The sequence below is a fragment of the Trachurus trachurus genome, assembly GCF_905171665.1.
Source record: "Trachurus trachurus genome assembly, chromosome: 4".
In the NCBI taxonomy this organism is placed as follows: Eukaryota; Metazoa; Chordata; class Actinopteri; order Carangiformes; family Carangidae; genus Trachurus; species Trachurus trachurus.
In genome coordinates this window covers 15229569-15247693 of record NC_139898.1, presented here as the reverse complement: position 1 = coordinate 15247693, position 18125 = coordinate 15229569, and the positions used below count along the sequence as shown (strand labels likewise).

The 18125-nt window shown below is 41.2% G+C and overlaps 2 protein-coding genes across 2 annotated transcripts; both read left to right on the top strand.

The window, feature by feature from the left end:
• Positions 1 to 8507: 8507 nt before the first annotated feature.
• On the top strand, positions 8508 to 9755 carry foxe3 (forkhead box E3; the record flags this gene model as incomplete). Its single annotated transcript, XM_083969713.1, has 1 exon — positions 8508 to 9755. The coding sequence occupies one exon, from the start codon at positions 8508 to 8510 to the stop codon at positions 9753 to 9755; it is 1248 nt and encodes a 415-aa protein (XP_083825839.1).
• A 5852-nt stretch (positions 9756 to 15607) lies between these two features.
• foxd2 (forkhead box D2) lies at positions 15608 to 17805 on the top strand. The gene has a single exon (XM_083969508.1). The coding sequence runs from the start codon at positions 15997 to 15999 to the stop codon at positions 17098 to 17100; it is 1104 nt and encodes a 367-aa protein (XP_083825634.1). The 5' UTR covers positions 15608 to 15996; the 3' UTR covers positions 17101 to 17805.
• Positions 17806 to 18125: the final 320 nt, after the last annotated feature.

Here is an 18125-nt window from a genome sequence, read left to right as displayed (position 1 = left end):
GAAAAACCGATAACGATATGGACAGATATTACATTTTTATGCTAATATCGGCCGATATTCGGCCGATATTATCGGACATCCCTACACATTACAATGTAAAAATCTGGCTATTTCGCCTGCCAAAAACGGATTCATGCCTCTGGTATATTGTACATCAGAGATGGGGACTCGAGTTTGCGACTCGAACTCAAGTCGCACTTAAGTCGCACCCACAGAGACTTCAGACTTGACTTGGACTCGTGCCCAAAAGACTTCAGACTCGACTTGGACTCGTGTTTTGAGACTCGTGAACAATCATTATTTTTTTGGCTCGTGCCTCCCTCCTGACACCCCATAGTGGAGCAGTGCCACATGGCCGGTAACGTTATTCAGATGGAGGTTAGATCTTCATATTGAACTCCTACAGAGTGCAGCCAAACACCAGTGTCTAAAGAGAGAGGAGCAGCAGAGCTCCTCTGACAGCGCAGTCAGCTGCGGGTGAGTGGCAGGTGACTGTGAACTGGCTTTTTTTTTTTTTTTTTAATAGGGCACCGTCCATAGCCTACATGCACAACGCCGGTTTGTTGTCAGACCTTCCTTCACGGGGACTAGCTGCTGCATAACTGGCACATATCAGACTACTGTAGGCTAAATCCTCCTGTTTATTTATGTTTTTGCTGCGAAATATGACTGAAGGCCTGTATGGAAGTCTGCACATGTCGACACGCCCCCATGAGTTGACGGAGCTAATTAAAAAAATAATAACAACGATGCGGTTCCAGAAAGGTTTTGCTGCACATAAAGATGTGAGCTATACCACCCAGATCTAATGACCTATAATTAACAGCCTAAATCATTTTCCATGTTGTTCATCTGGGTTTTCTGAATTCAACAAAGCAAAAAAAGAGAAAAGGCCAGTGCAGAGGGGCAGAGCAGCCTTGATTCTTTCTTGACTCAGAATACAGTTTCCTTTAAAGGAAAGCTTTCATTGTGTGTTTTCTTCATATTTCATTGCAATATCCTGTTTAAAGTGATCATATAATAAACAACTAATCAATACTGTATAGATAAAGGAGTGATAATAGCCTACAGTAAATGCTTTGAATTTCTTAGATATAGCTGTGCAGTATCCTCCTTAGTAGACCGGATAGCAGCAGATGAACGAAGGGTCATTACAACCAGAAGAGACAGGAGACTTTTATTTTTTAGAGACTTGAGACTTGACTTGGACTCGTGACCAAAGACTTGAGACTTGATGAAGTCTCACCCCTCAAAGACTTGAGACTTGACTTGGACTTGTGACCAAAGACTTGAGACTTGACTTGGACTTGCAAAAAAAGACCTGTGAACATCTCTGTTGTACATAGAGGGACATTTTGCCCCAAAATGACTTTATATCACTCAGCAGAGTAAGATTTACAAGATTTGACCTCAACCAGTACTTTTTACCACTTGAAAAACATTTTAAGGCAGGGACATACAGTATACTGTCTGCCTCTGGTATTGAACATAGAGGGATATGTTGCCCCAAAATGACTTTATATCACTCCGCAGCATAAGATTTACAAGATTTGACCTTTTTACCACCAAAAATGCGTAAAGGGACATTACAATGTAAAAGGCTATTTTGCCTGCCAAAAACTGATTCATGCCTCTGGTATTGAACATAGTGGGATGTTTTGCCCCAAATGTTTATGATGAATAAATGAATATTGTTTCTGTTTTTTTCTCCAGAAAATTATTCTACAGGGAAGTTCTACATATTTTCTATGTGATTTCTTAAAAAGATTACACAGAGCCACATTGCAGGGGAAAGGTTAGACTTCAAATGTGTAAGAATATGACATACCAACAACCAAATCTTGCTTGTTCAGGGGCGTAAACAAAATCATATAAATAGGCTTATTCGATTTTTAGTCTTATTATTTAACAGGTTTCCATATTATGGTGTCCTCCTCTTTGTTGAAACTGTGCCAGAGTGATGCACAAGTGAAAACTGCATGTAGAGAGAGAAGGCACCATCTGCTCTGGACTGAGAGGGATGTGAAAACCTACAGTTCTTCTTGTAACCACTAGATGGGTGTAAGGGTCTACATTGACTTCATTGTCAACAGATATTGGGTAACTATTTTTTCAAGTTAAAAATTCTCAGAATATACACACAATCACACATTAAAAACAGTATATTTGTGGTTCTGTATATACATCAATATATTCATTTTGTTACCATCTATGCTTGCTGGTGAACTCCTGGAAAGCTATAAACACTGAGTATGTAACTAGAACAGGACTAACACAATATGAACTGTCAATGAACTCAGTGACTATGATTCACTGCAGGCAATATGATATAATGCTAAATCGCATGTATGTTGGGGTACCCTGATGTTGTACAATACAGGCACATAGGAGAACTACGATTTCAGACCTTGCTGTTGGAGCTGTAGTATGCATGTACCTGCATGTGTGCGTCTTCATCCTATTTGCGTGGATATCTGCTTAGCAAGTTCTGTTACCTGCAGTTTGCTGGTCATTTGTGTGCTCAAGTCTTAAAGAACATAATGGGTGCTGATCCCACCTGTCTGAGCTGGTCTTGGACAACAGGAAGGACAATAGAAAGAGAGTGGGTGTGGGACTGGGTGGTAAACACTGGTGAGCAACTCCTATCCTAAGTCACTTCCACAGACATGAACGGATAAACCACTGGGGTAGATGGAAAATAATGGTGGCTCGTGAGTGGGCATCTATAGACATAAAAAGGGAATAGTGCAGTGGAATATATATTTACCTATTACAATCACCTAGCAATATTTTTAAATATACTTTTTAACCCATTCGTTGAATAAAGTGAGTGTGCTGGATAACATCCAGGTATTGAAGCTAGTTTATTCTGACCTTTCTGCTTTAATGAATTTTCATGATAAAGGTTGAACATTCAGGCTTGGCACTAAAACAAATCTCTCACAAATACAGTCAGATTGAATGTGTGTGTGTGTGTGTCTGTGTCTGTGTGTGTGTGTGTGTCCTACTTCATTAGCCCATGTAAAGGCCGGGTCTTATCATTGCTCTGCTCTCTCTCAGTGTAATAAAGCCTTGAGGCAGGCTGCTTTGTGTCCGCATGCTGGCGGTCCATCTCTCACCACCAAGCAATGCCAGGACCAATAACTGCTTTGAGGTAGATAACTAGTTATTGATGAAGGTGATATAAGCAGCATTCACTCTTGGATTCATTCAGAAGTGTTTTAAGATTTTGTAGTATAATGTTTATTGATGTAGTAGTTTCCTTTTGCTTGTCTCCGGAGTGAAGAATGAGCTTCAATCAGCTTCAGTGATGAGGTGAAGTGAAAGAGTGAGAAGTGCATGTTGAAAGACAAATCTATAAAGAGCCATGGAGTCCCTGAATGAAAGTCCTTGTCTCCGTTCACAGCCCGCCTCTCCTGCCTCTCTCTCTGCTCCGAAACTCTGACGTCTGATGAAGGATTTGTCTATGTCACTGTGACCTCACTGATACTCCGCTTTGCCACTTGAAGGTGATAAGAACGTGTGACGAAAACAGCTGTAATTTATGTTCTGAATGAAGTGAAAGAAAAAATGTATCCAGCTCTCCACATGTATGTACACATGATTGCACATACTCAGCCATGCAGCCCACACAACAGCCCCCTCTTTCCTTTGCGGTAAGCTGTTACTCATCACTACCCAGTCTGCCAGTCTGGTCCACATAGCCTTCCAGGAATGCCTCGGATGAACACTGCCTTATACAGTAAAGCCAACAACCAGTATTTACATGGATATTTGAACAAAATCACATCACTCTAGATTGTATTAACATGCTTTTGCCTTTGTGTTTATTCATTTATTCGGCATTAAATAACGGATTTTATACCTGAAGTTATAACTGCATTTGATCTGACCATTTACTGGATTTGACCTTTAATGAAGACCTTTTTTATCAAGATCTAAATATGCACGGGTCTGTTTTTTGTATTGTTTTAATTCAAAAGACAAAGCATTTCCATCATATCTTGGTGCAGAAGCACCCATTTGTTGTTTTAGCCCTAACTCAAAAGCATCTAAAGCCAGATCAGACCAGGCGACCAGTGTGGTGTTAAGTCATTAAGCTTCTCACTGTTAGCTCACTGTTGTATTTGAGTATTAAGATGTTTACTCCCTCCCTCACATTTTCTGGGTGGCTCTTTGGTCAATTTGTTCAACTTTGGGTGTATTACATGTTATAATGAGTGGACAAGCAACTATTCTGACTGACTGTCAGTACTTATTGACACAGAAAAGGTTACCTGCGTCCATCTCGACAGAGAGCTGGAGGCAGGGTCAAAGCAACACCACATCTACCAAATCACCCAAAGCCTTGTTTACCACCTCATCCATGTGTTGCTCACTTCCTAATAGTTTAATTACTGTGCTTATCTTTGCAGGATGTGACCTCAACTTGGTGTTTGTTCCTGTGGATGAACCCTAGCAGCACGCCTGCCTGTAGTGCTGGGGGCAGGGGGATTTCATTACATCATGACAGGTCAAAGGTCTATGCAAGTAAATTAAGAATTGCAAGAAGAAATGTACTTTTTGTGCAAATCAGACTCTGTTTCTCAATGGCCAGTCTTAAATGTAACATATATCATAATATATGGCAGATAATGATAGTGAAATTAATTTAGAGGGACTTGTATGTGTTCTTAAGGACATATGCTGTATGTATATGTGAGAGTATCTGTCTTTATGTATCTATGTGCTAAGCCTCCATGTGAATTTTTGAAAATGAAAGATGAGCACCGCACCATATAAGCAAGCATGACTGGCTGTGTGTGTGTGTGTGTGTGAGAACCATGTGCAGTGCTTTAGCGGGGCAGTGTAGCGTGCAGTGCAGGAGTGAGCAGAGGCGGCCCGGGCCAGCGCAGCCCCAGTACCCTGGTAATCCCTGCGTTTTCAGGAGCCCTGGCCCGTACTTGATGAGCTTGAGCAAGAAAAAGGTTGCGCTCTCTCGTGTATTTCTCTCTCTCTCTCCCTCTCTTTCTCTTTCTGTCTCTGACTCTTTTATTCCCCCTCTTTTTCTCATGCCCCCCTCCTCCTCCCCGTCCCCTGGAGCCACTTTGCGAATGAATGGATTCCAAGTGTTTACTCAGCAACTCTGTCTGTCACCCTGTCCCCCTATATTTCTCAGGATCTCATCAAAAAGAGGAAGAGGGCCTCTAGAGACACCACCAGAGTTTGTAGGTGTACATTTGACAGACAACTGGAGAATATGTCAGGGAATGCATTGCACATCCTTGCAACTGTGACTTCACAGTTGCACACATGTTGAACCCATTCTGCATGTCTGAAGCACAGCAAAGATTTAGGGTCATAAACCAAGCAGTTGTTTCTTTTAATGCTTTCAGGGATGCAAACATCCAACTGCTGTCTTTGACTGGCTGGCTTTCTATCGTACAGATGCCACAAGTTTATAGTTAAAACGAAATGTCTCACTTTTTGTATGACAGCAGGCAAATTAAACTGGAATCCAATAAAATTGGATAAATTGAATCCAAAAAGCAAAATGTCCCTTTTTGCAGTGAAGTAACATCTGAATGAGGTGTAACACATCACTCTGATGCTGACAAAATGAAGACCACATTATTTGTGAAATTTTTTTTTTCTATATTCATCAATACATAAAGATTTTTCTCTATACATGTTCATGCCTGGGTCCATAAATCATTACAAAAATCAATATATTGCTAAATGCTGAAAAACAGTGACAATCCTGTACGTTATGTTGAACTGATTTATATATGACTTTATTTATTTTAATATGTTGAAACAGCATATTCAGGGTATTGGTATTTGGTTTTGCCTTGAATTTTTAATTCTTTGGTCAGATTTATAAATTCAAGTCTGATTCCAGCTAGAATTGGAGCTACAACATCCAAACTGAGATAAGTGAGATAAGTGAGATGTAACCACAGTAGGCTACAGCAAATAATGATTTTATGAATGAGTTGTTTTCGTAATCAACACAAGGGGAACCACTCTCGCTCCCATCACATTTTACTTTAGGAAATTCTCCATAAAGATAAAAGATCCACAAAGACACGACACTCCCCTCCATTTCTTCTGGGTTAGACGTTGTGTGTTTCCTCCCAAATAAACAATATTACAGTTTGGAATTAATTTACAGATGCTGATGCAGGTCTCAGTGTAGCAGCGTCAACCTGATATTGGGTTGGCGTGAGAAGGCAATAACAGCCATTTTGTAACCACAGCAGCACTGATTGAAGGTTTTGACTGTACACAAGGTTTGTGCACACTGGTGCCAGGATGTGTAAAATACAGTGTCAAAAGTCGTAAACACAAAACATTCAGAGAGCGTCAAGGTGAAGAGAAATGTATGGAGCCTCTGGTGGGGTGGTTGGGGAGGGGAGGGGGATTAGCAAGAGGCCGCAGGCCCTGAGGCAGAGGGCCTGTTTCCTGGCCTGAGCCCCTGTTTGTCCTGCCTGACCTGACAGCTCTGGGGGCAGATCCTGCTTGGATACAGCTCCACTCCCACGCCTGTCTGAAGCTGTTAGCCACTGGCTGTGAGTAGCTAGCTGGGCTTAGTGTTGTCTGAGCTGCGGCTGGGTCGGGAGGGGTCCAGTCATCTGTATGGGTGCGGGGGGGAGGGTGGTGGGCGATAGGGGATGCCAGCCACTTTGTGTTGTTGGAGTGAGGGTGACGGGGAAACAGGCATCTAGTTGAACATTGGGCGGTTATGACTAATGACTTCGGCTTAATTATTGCTTCCAAATTTTTTCCCATCAGCCCTGTCAGAAGACTGATTGACCATACTGTCTTATAGAGAATAATATAAACGTACCCAGATATAATTGTGACAGATTATAGGAGAAACTAGGTTTTAAATGAGGTGTTTGATATATATATCAAATATATCACAGATAGTATACTGGCCTATATAGCCTACACACACATTATAAACATTCTTCCTTGTGACCCTAGCTCAGTTTCACAATGGAAAATACTGACTTAACTATTTGATCCAAAATCTCTCATAAGAAATACAATAGATTGATTGTGACCATGGTATATGACCCCCTTAATGAAACACAACTCTTATCCTTGTTAAATTACCTCTCATTTTGTCAGGTTATTCTAATCTGTCACTCGTCTGTTTGTCATCAGGTTAATAAATGTTCATGCAACATGGTGCTGCCCTGCTGGGTTTGTATCATTCACAAACAACCCACAACACCTTTCCCAACTTAGTTAAAAGTGGTGGCGGCAGGTCACCTCCCTGTGTATCCTACCCTTTGTAATTAACCTCAAGCCTCTAGCTGCCTAAATAATCAATTAGAGGCACTATCGCATGCTTGTGCTAGAAGGATGTTGTCTACAAACCAATTGTGTGCAGAACTGTGTTTTTACTTCAAAATCCATAAGATAACACCTCTTCTCTCCAGCCAGGGGACTGTTTGATTATCACTCTCCAAAAATGAAAATGAAATGAAGGGATATTTACTTTTCTTCCCCAAAAGCTTTGATAGCTCAATTGCTTGTTTTCAGTGGCTTGTTATTATTTTTCAATTGGTGGATTGACTGTTGGGTTTGGAGGAGCACAGAGCAGCTCTGTGAGTGTTGTTTCTGCCCTGGATATACACAGAGCTGTCAGTGAAAGCACGGAGAGAACAGCACAGAGACTGAGGGGGCCACCGCTAAATCTCTGTTGGTGTCCAAAACATTAAAGACTAGCTACATCTACTAACATACCATTATTTAATGACCAAGTGAGACTTAAAGGCTATAGGTATCATAGCCTATATATCAGCCTCTCTCTATATCAGGGTCAGGGCCGTCACCAGACCCCTTTTACTGGGGCATGAGCCCCAGTATAAATGAGCTGTGCCCTCGTATAAATGTCATATAGACGGTGCACTTCAATGCTTAAAGAATAAGCAAAGTTAGCTCAGACTATGTTGTGCCCCAGTAGAACTTAATGCCCTTGTCTCTGTAGGCAAATCATACTGGGCTGTATTTTACCAAAATGAACTGAAACTGACAAAATGCATTTTCATAATTAAGTAGCCTGTTTTTATTGCCTTCAAATCCTATTTTGAAAACTGACAGTATGGGTAAGACAAAATCTGATTTCTGTAACAGTAAGCATAGGCTGTATCATTGAAAAATAAAACTCTTAGGCTATCAGATGATGCTCTTTAGTGTTAAATATAATATATTTAACACTAAAGGGACCTATGCTGTAGATATGATATGTCCCTATGGATCAGAGGAATATTAAAACTTTCATTTGGGTTTAATCCTCCTGCCTCCATCGTCACTGGTGATGGCCAGTGGCGTCATTCCTGCGCTGCCTTATAAACTGTCAACGCCTTTCTCTCACCTGGACTGACACACACCACCCAAACACCAGGGCAGGACAGGGGCTATTTTTGGCCAGAGCAGGGAACAGAGTCGTTGGTAAAATAGACTTCGCAGACTGATCATTTCGACAAAAAGAAGATCATCACATTGTTTCTTTTATGAATCTGGCAAATTATTCTTACTTCTCTGGCATGTGCAACATGACCGCAGAGACGCAGCACTCGCCCGCTGAGGCAAGTCCTGTTGTCCTTTCTCCAAATGTGAGCTTGGACTCGCCGCTGCCTCCGCCGCCTCTGATGCTGCAGGCCCGGTCAAAGGACAATGTTTTGATCAAGTCTGAGCCCAGAGGAAACAGCCCGAGCACGGAGGACGGAACCGCTCTGAGCCAGACCGAAGAGCACCTGCCCACCGGGAGCCGGCGGAGGAAGAGGCCCGTCCAGAGGGGGAAACCTCCCTACAGCTACATCGCTCTCATCGCCATGGCCATCGCCAACTCCCCCGAGAGGAAGCTCACCCTGGGGGGCATTTATAAGTTCATCATGGAGCGTTTTCCTTTCTACAGGGAGAACTCCAAGAAGTGGCAGAACTCCATCCGCCACAACCTCACCCTCAACGACTGTTTCGTGAAGATCCCCCGGGAGCCCGGCAGACCAGGTAAAGGCAACTACTGGACTTTAGACCCCGCAGCTGAGGACATGTTTGACAACGGGAGCTTTCTGAGGAGGAGGAAAAGGTTCAAACGCACAGATGTCAGCACGTACCCCGGGTACATGCAGAGCTCCAGCGCATTTACCCCAACGCCAATGGGGAGGCCCACGTACCCCAACACTCTGTACGCCGGGATAGGGTCTGGTTATGGCTCTCAGCTGACTGCCACATCCCCTCATCCCGCTATGCTGCATCACTACCAGACCTCCGCCGGGGTCGGCCAAGGACAGCCGCGCATGTTCAGCATCGACAACATCATCAGCCAGCAGAGCGGCCCGGGGGGAGAGCTCAACTCCCAGGCGCTGGGTTTGGGTGCGGGTGACCTGGGCACCATGACCTCCAGCTGCTCGGTCACCGGCACCGACCCGTCTGCGTGCTTCCAGACCCAGACAGTCAACCCTTCGGCCAACATGCTGGGCAGAAACAGCGGGAACATCACATCCAATCTGGCCGCGGGGTACCCGTACTCCTCTTCGGCCTCTCCTCCAAACCTGCCCACCATGACCCAGTCCGGGTTCTCACCGGGGAGCTCTCAAGTGTATTGCTCCGGCAACCGGTTGTCACTACCGGCCCTGCGCCCGGGCTCCTGCGCCGAGCACACGGAGCAGCTGCTGGGCCTCTCCAGCCCCATGAACTCCTACAACAACACTTACATGAGACAAGCCAATTTTGCATCAGGATTAGACCGGTATATGTGAGACTTTGTCGGCTAAAAAAACCCCCAAAATAATAATAATACAGATTATTAATTACAGAAGTGTCCCACGCAAAAGGCATCATTGATCCAATAATAAATTAAGATCAATATTTAAACATTAGAGGGTTTCTACCTGAAAATCACTGAGACGTCAAAGGCCTATAGCCTACTATTCCAGAGTGGCCCACTATTATGCCATAAAATGTTCCTGCAAGGATTTGATTTGTTTTTACCAACATAACAAACGAAATGACTGAAAATGACCGAGCCTTATGCAAAACATTCCTATTTAAAAGGTGTAAAGCCATTTAGATCCGTTTGACACATTCCATAACTGTATCGCAGAGTTTAATGTATTTTACTGTGACATATTTCGTTCATATTGCCTGTGTTTTAGTTTTTTAAGTTTACATGCAATTGTTATATTATATAAGTCTGCTGTTTTTTTTAATGTAAATAGTCTATTAATGTAAAAACATTAATAAAAGAAATGTGTTGATGTGTTGAAGTCAGATTGTCTGAAATAAATTCATTTTTATAAATAAATGTGGTCTTTATTTATGTCAATTTTAAAAACATTTCTTTGATTCCTTCCCAGACCAGCTTCATCCTTTTCATTTTTTCCTATTCAAATGTAAAATTGCTATAGATAGATAGATAGATAGATAGATAGATAGATAGATAGATAGATAGATAGATAGATAGATAGATAGATAGATAGATAATTGATACTTAGGCTTTGTTGTATTTAAATCAGACATAAAAAAAATCTCTAAATCCTGTACTGCTGTATCTAGATGTTATATTCATCATCAGCATCATTATAAAATTAAAAATTGGATGCAAATCACAGAAAAAAGAATTGTCTACATTTATAGGCTACTTATAATTATAACGACTCAAACAGTGTTGATGTGAAAAACAAAAAAACCTAAATGTTCACTTGATCCAGAGTCTGAAATACAGGCCTTCTGTCAAAACTCAGAATTTTCCACCAACATAAAAATGACTAAGTAAGGAAAGTGCAAATTAAATTGAAAATGTTCACAGTTTCTAGAGTCTTGGTCATATACCCCCCAATCCGGCTTTAGAATAATCTTCACCAGCTACAGTAACATACTGTACAGTATAAACAGGAGTCTTTGTTTTCCATATTTTAAAGTTCTCTTTTAAAACATCTCAATATATTAAAAAGGCTTTCAAGTTTCTTGTGAAATTGATTTTCATCAGTTTTATGCTCTTATAAACATTAGCCTTCATTCACTTTTTCTTAGAGGTAAAAATAACAAATTTTCACACTAAATTATGTATAAACAATTTGTTATTCAGAATTTGTTCTTTATTTAATTTTATTTTTTGTTAGTTTTCTATTGAAAATAAAAAAAATATCAGCTGGACATAACTCACACAGCAGCTGAACCTTAGCCTACATTTATGAAAGTTACAAAATGAAGGGGAAAAAAGTGGATCATTAATGCTCGACTGAGATGATTCCCATGATGGAGAGGTAATTTAGAGACTGCAGTTACATTTTGTTGTTGATTCAATTTGAGAGTTTGAAGCAAAAGACTGAAAACACAAAAGTCAATTCCATCACCTAAAGCAGACTGCCAAAGAAAAAGAATGTGATTTAGACTCTCTTTTTTCATTTAATAGGACTTTACTTGATATTCATTATTTATTCTCAGGTGGCCGAGCTTTTAGTCAATAATTTGACTTTAAATTATTGATTCATCTGGGTGATAGAATAATGTAAGTTATAGGATGCACTCTCTGTGGAGAGTTCCTAACATAATCAGCCCCAGTTTAAGAGTTGTAGCTGTTATGATCAAATTTGTACATGGAGTACCAGCTACAGTTTCTCCTACCTTTTCTGCAGCCGACCTATAGCACAAAGTTGCCCCAGGGCCACCTGGTCAGTCCAACCACGCACAGGATCAGTCAGCACGAGGAGTCCTGGGTGTAGGGACAGCCCAAAGCAGTGCTCAACAGTGAGTCCAGTTACCTTCAATAGTCTACTTCTTCATGTCTTGACCTGAAAGTGTTCTAGATGTATTAAATCCCTTCGTTTGGCCAAATTTAAAGTGTAAGACATGTAGCTCATAACCAGCTAAAGCTCATTTCCTCAGTCTGATCTGCAACAGCTGCCTGTTCATTTAGGTGAAGAATGTTGATTCAACCCTGAATATGCTGATGAAACTGAGGGAATCAAACGGTTGCTCCAAACTGAAATAGCCACCACTAGATGGAAGCAAAAGCAAGAGTTACTCATCTGAGTTAATTTTCACTGTTTTACAATTTAGATAATAGTTTGTGAGTTTATTGTGGTTATCATCACTTGGTCAGAAGTAAGCATGTGACAATGTTTTAAATGCGTTTTTGTACCTGGTTGGATCAATACAAATATTACACAGAGTAAATTTTAATCCAAGACAAATCTGATGCTTTTTGTTGAACATGACAGAAATTCGTTTTGATGTGTCATGTCATGTGATTTTGGTGTAGTATTTTTAATACAGCCTGTCACTATCTTTTTAATCTTAATCTTAATCTTAATCTAGTGAATGTTTTTAGGCTTCAAAAATGTTAATGTGTAAATGTTAAGAGTGTTAAGTTGTGGGGATGATTGTGCATGATTGAAATGAAAAAGATAGGAAATCAGAAATCCTACAAAATAGAGGGAATGGATGCACAAATACTCTTACTTCTTTATTAACAAATTCTGGATCAGACCTTGTGCCCACGGCCACTGTCATATCAAGATGCATGGGTTGGATAAAGGAGCAGCTGTCATCTTTGTATATTGTTTACTTGTAACTGACAGTGGCTCTGACACAGTGTAAAGTGTATAAACTCTTATGTGCTAATTCGTTTTCTAGCTATTGCAAGTTAACAGGCTTATAAGGCTTTGACTGTCTAAGACGGCCATTGATACAAGGCCGTTCCATTGCACAATAGTCATGATGTGGCTTATTATGGTCATGATGTGTCTTGTATTTCATAAAAAGAATGCACATTGATGTCGAAGAAGAACTTGAAGAAGGAAAGCCAGAAGGCCAAGAGAGCAAAACCTTTTCCCACAAAGATAAAAGGCATTACTGTAATACAAAGAGGCAATATAGCTGAAAATCACATCACCTTTTCATGTGCACAACCTATAAAGTATTGCTTTGAATTGGCTTCAGAACTAGGATATTGTAATATCTAACCTTACTGAACAAACCACAGTGTAAATGTCTCAGCTTGATGTCATATTTGTGAAGTTATGGGATCAGGGCCATTGCTAGGAATCCTGGGCCAGCTGAAAGAATACTACAGTGGGCCCCTGACTTTTCCACTTTTTTTTTCTTAGACTACATATGTATTATCATTTTTTATTTAGCCTACTTTGTTCTGATGCTAATGCAGCATTACTATGAGTATTAGTCATGGTATTATACAGAATAATTCAGTCATACAAAGATTAGACTACTGGGTTTTTTTTGTGGGCCCTACTGGGCGCTGGGCCCCTAGAATTATCATCACCTTTCTCCCCCATACAACGGCCCTGTATGGGATACATACATATCTAACAACTTAAAGTCAGTGTGTTCCCTTCAGTGTTAGATCACCAGAGTGAATGAGAAACAGTCCATAATCTAAATACCCAGATGCTCCTGTGCTTGCTTAATATCACATGTAATTTTGAACAGCTGTGTTTCAGTCGCCACTTGAGGCTCCTGAAGATGTTCAGTGATTAGACATGATGACTCTGGGATGTGATTCTCACAACAGCAGAGGGCGCTTCAGCACCACAAACTCAAGCACACGGAGCCGCTCCATTCAAGCAGATCACGGATCCCTATCAAACCTTATTGGCACCTTGAAGAAGCTGATACTGTGCAGCTCACATTTTGTAGGTAGGCCTATTCAATGTTGTCTAAATAACAACAACAACAACAAGCGATTAAAAAGACTAATGACTGCTCGCCCATATGTCATAACTATATTGGCCTATAAATTGTTTTCTTAATTAAAAATATACCTATGTTTTTTGTGGCTATGACTAAATACACATAAAGCAATATTTTTGAACGGGCAACCGCCATCTTTTATTGACTGACTGTTAAATATGCATCATTGATTTCAAATAGGCCTACAACATAAATCACCAAGTCTGGACATAAATAGTTACAGGTTTTCATATCTCATTACGTCTAGCCGCGTGTAAAAGGGCACTGTGAGAAGTCAAGTATATAGATAAATGAATGAATGCATGAATGAATGAATGAATGAATGAATGAATGAATGAATGAATGAATGAATCAATTAATGAAACGTGGGCGGTGTTTGCACTGCAACTCTGCCACAAAAAAGAGTGATACAAAAAAATATCAAATTACGTGTTGCTAAGATCCAGTAGTAAACGTGTCAGAGCTGAAGGACAGTTGGCAGACGAGTGTCAGTATCTAAAAGGGCTGGCACGGCTGGCAGGACTTCTGCAGGGTGTTGGAGGTGCTGCAAACATGAAACGGCTAATTTCTCAGCGGAGCATAAGTTTCCTTCAATTAATAAAAAGCGCACAAAATACAGGCACACACAAATATAATAATATATTGCATTGGTTATTTCTCTGATGAGTCACAAATAAACAGAATTAAACAGAAGAAGCAGCCCACACGGTGAATGGGCTGCTGATGTAAACGCATTACAATAAGCCGGAGTTTCTACAGCGTAATGAGCAGGAATGTCCGCCTGTTCCACAAAAAACCCGCACACACATACAGACACATTACACATTGTCATCTGCTGGCCTTTAGCTCCTGACGAAGACGAATTAGAGCAGGTTGCAGCTGACGATGCCTCTATGCGCCCTTACGTATTACGCAGAAAATGCAGATGGAAAATGTTGTGACTTCTTGACAAGGAAAACACAAAACCCGTGAGAAGTTATCAGGGAATTAGGCTACTGGCCAAAATTCAATGCGCACAAATTAACCAATTTATTATGGACCCCCGAGCAGAGCTGCCCTTGTGTGGCCGTGGCCATGTAACACTTCTTAAAAACTCAGTTTAAAGATTCACGTGTTTATACTCCAAACAAAAATTAGCAGTAGCCCATCAATTAGGCTGATAGTCAAACGAAAATTGTGTTAATAGGCCAATTTTATTTAAATGACCAACATCCTGTTATCAATTATAAACTGCATTTTCATTTGACACATTCTGTTAACAAATATTTGAAAAGGAATGGAGGTAAAACATAAAATAAAATAAAAATAAATAATAATAAACAAAGGGAGAGTTTTATACACTAGGGCTTTTAATAAATATCTCATACTGCAATATTTACACTGTATTTAATTTTAATATGAAACTTCGTGGGCTAAAATAAACGTGCATTTCAAATGAGTAAATGACAAATATCTTAATTCAGTCCAGTATTTTCAAATTCTTATATTGAAATAGATTATCAATATATTGATGAAGTACCAACAGAATAAAGGAAATGTCCACCAAGTTAATAAAAACGTAAAATTCTTAAACAAGTTAATATATGCATGAAAACAACTTATATCCCCGTGTTGAGTTTCTGTCTGCTATGTTTTTGTTATTTATTTTTATTTAACTACACATGATTTCTAGAGTGAAGCTGGTGCAGATGGGCTATTACTTTTGCAGGGTGATCTTGTCCAGTTCCTGGTAACAGTGACTCAAAGACCACGTGATCAACGTGGTCCTATAAATACCTTTTGAGAGCTAAGGAGGATAGTGTGACAGTCTGGCTGGATACCTACCCAATCCCGTGCGTAAAAGATATTTTGGAAAGACACTTGGATATCCAGAAGTAGACTTTTAAATGACCCTGCTCCACAAACTGATCACAGACGGGAACCATCGCATTTGAAGACAACTTCGAGTGCGTATCGTTGCAAGATCGATGATCTTTGACTTGATTTTTTCTTCTTCTTTACGGCTGAAAACCAGAAGTTTTCTCTTCGATGAGAACCTCGCACGGCCCTGCTTGACCAGCCTCGGACGACCAGGAGTCGCCAAAGCAACAGGTCAAAGAGTTATTTATCTTTTGAATATTCTAGCCATGTGTGCATTCAGTAGTTGGAGATAAAGCTGCAGCAAAAGTCTGGTGTGGTTGTAAGGGGGAGAGGGAGAGAGTGTGCGCGCGCTCTCGGCTCGTTAGCCTAACCGGATCACAGGAGGAGGAAATCTGGGAGAGAGGGGGAAGAGAAGCGGCGTCTCCAAGGATGACTTTAGGGACGGATATGTCCGACAGCTCTGCATTGTCCGAAGATGTGGACATCGATGTGGTTGGCGGTGACATATCCGTCGGGAAGGACGGGAAGTACATTCACCACGAGTTCAACTTGGACAATGACTCGGACGATAATTACTCCCAGAACGCCGCCGAGAGGGGCTCCTCTCCCGGTCTCAGCAGCTCCGACTGCCCGTCGGACCAGATGGGGTCCAGCGCAGAAACCGGGACGGTGATGGGGGACAAGCCCAGAAAAAGTGCACTTGTGAAGCCACCTTACTCCTACATCGCCCTGATCACCATGGCCATCCTGCAGAGCCCCAAGAAACGCCTCACTCTCAGCGAGATCTGCGAGTTCATCAGCAGCAGATTCCCCTACTACCGGGAGAAATTCCCCGCATGGCAAAACTCCATTCGCCACAATCTTTCCTTAAACGACTGCTTCGTGAAAATCCCACGGGAGCCCGGCAACCCAGGAAAGGGCAACTACTGGACCCTCGACCCGGATTCCGCAGACATGTTCGACAACGGGAGCTTCTTGCGCAGGAGAAAGCGCTTCAAGAGGCACCAAACTAACGAAATCCTCAGGGACTCCGGTGGCTTCCTACCCGGGTTTGGATACGGTCCGTATGGATACAACTATGGACTTCAGCTGCAGAACTTCCACGCAGCTCATAACCCGTATCACCCACACCACACAGGTGGTTCATTCCCGTTCCCTAATGCCCCCTGCACCTTGCCCTCATCTGCCTCCTTATTCCCGGCGCCGCATCCACTGCCTTCCCTTTTAGGGGCCGATTTAAGAAAGCCCTTTTACCCCCAACTAAGCCCGTCTCTGCCGCCTCTCAAGACGGACTCCAGCACTCCGAGTCGGCCTTCGTTCTCCATTGACAATATCATCGGTGCAGCCAACTCCACCGCCTCTTCTTACAGTGCGCAGCCGAGCAGCCAGGCTCAGATCCTGGCCATGCTGACCCCAGCGCTGGCCTCTGCTTCCAGTCATTTGAACCTATCACAGGACAGCATATTACACGCTGCTCCACAGAGTGAGACATTTTCCAGCAAAACCCCGAATATGAACACTTGCCCTTTCTAAAATGAATAATAATAATTTAAAAAAAAAATGGACCACTGATAAATATTTTATTAAAAAAAAAAGTAAATTGTGGCGTCGTCCCATGTGAAGGTAGGCTGAGCATTCTTGCGTGTTTTGGCTCTCCTGACAATGTAAGAGGAGAGAAAGGTTTATTTATGACTTGTAAATATGTGTATTATATTGGGAGACAAAAAGCAAGAGAAACTCGGAGGGATCTTTTTTATTATTATTAACAGTGCTGGCCTGCAATCTGGCATGTGGCCTTCATTTGTCAGTGGAAAGACAACTACAAATAAAAGGTTCCTATTATTTTATAAGTTAAAAAGGTGTCAGTCATGGCTACGGGGACGATTTTTAATTAAATATAACTGAGAATTTTATTATGATTTATATTGTTTTTTTTATTATTATTTTGTGCGTCATGAGAAAAAAATGGCACTGTTGTTGACATGGCTGACAAGAAGACGGCAATCTCAGGTTTTTACTTAGAAAGCACATGGAGATGGAGGGGGTGGGGGGCTCGGAGGGGTGGGTTATGAGAGAAAAAAAACAAAAACATTTCCCACTATCGCCCCCTCTCCCCATCCCTACATACCCCCCCACCCTCCGATGCTCCTCATGGTGAATTTGTGACAATATCATTTCATGTTGTTGGACATGTAGGCTGTGTGGTTTTTTGGTATATATAAATATATATATAAAAAAGAGCGCATTACCTCTCTCGACCTTTTTAATTGTTGTTCGTTCCTTATCTATTTCACAATTTAATCCGTGAAGCATACAGTATGTCATGTGTTGCCAATAGAGAGAGAGAGACACCTAAATGTTCATAGGTCATTTTTTTGTTGTAATGACAAGAATAATAAATGTTTGTGAATTTGAAAAAAAAAAGATCGTTAATTTTTTTTATTGCATTGAAAGTTGATGCGTCAAATTGTCAAAAAGAAAAAAAAATCAGTTAATGGATTAAAAACCAGCACATAAATAGAATCAACAAATCAGATTATACAATGTGTTGTTTATGT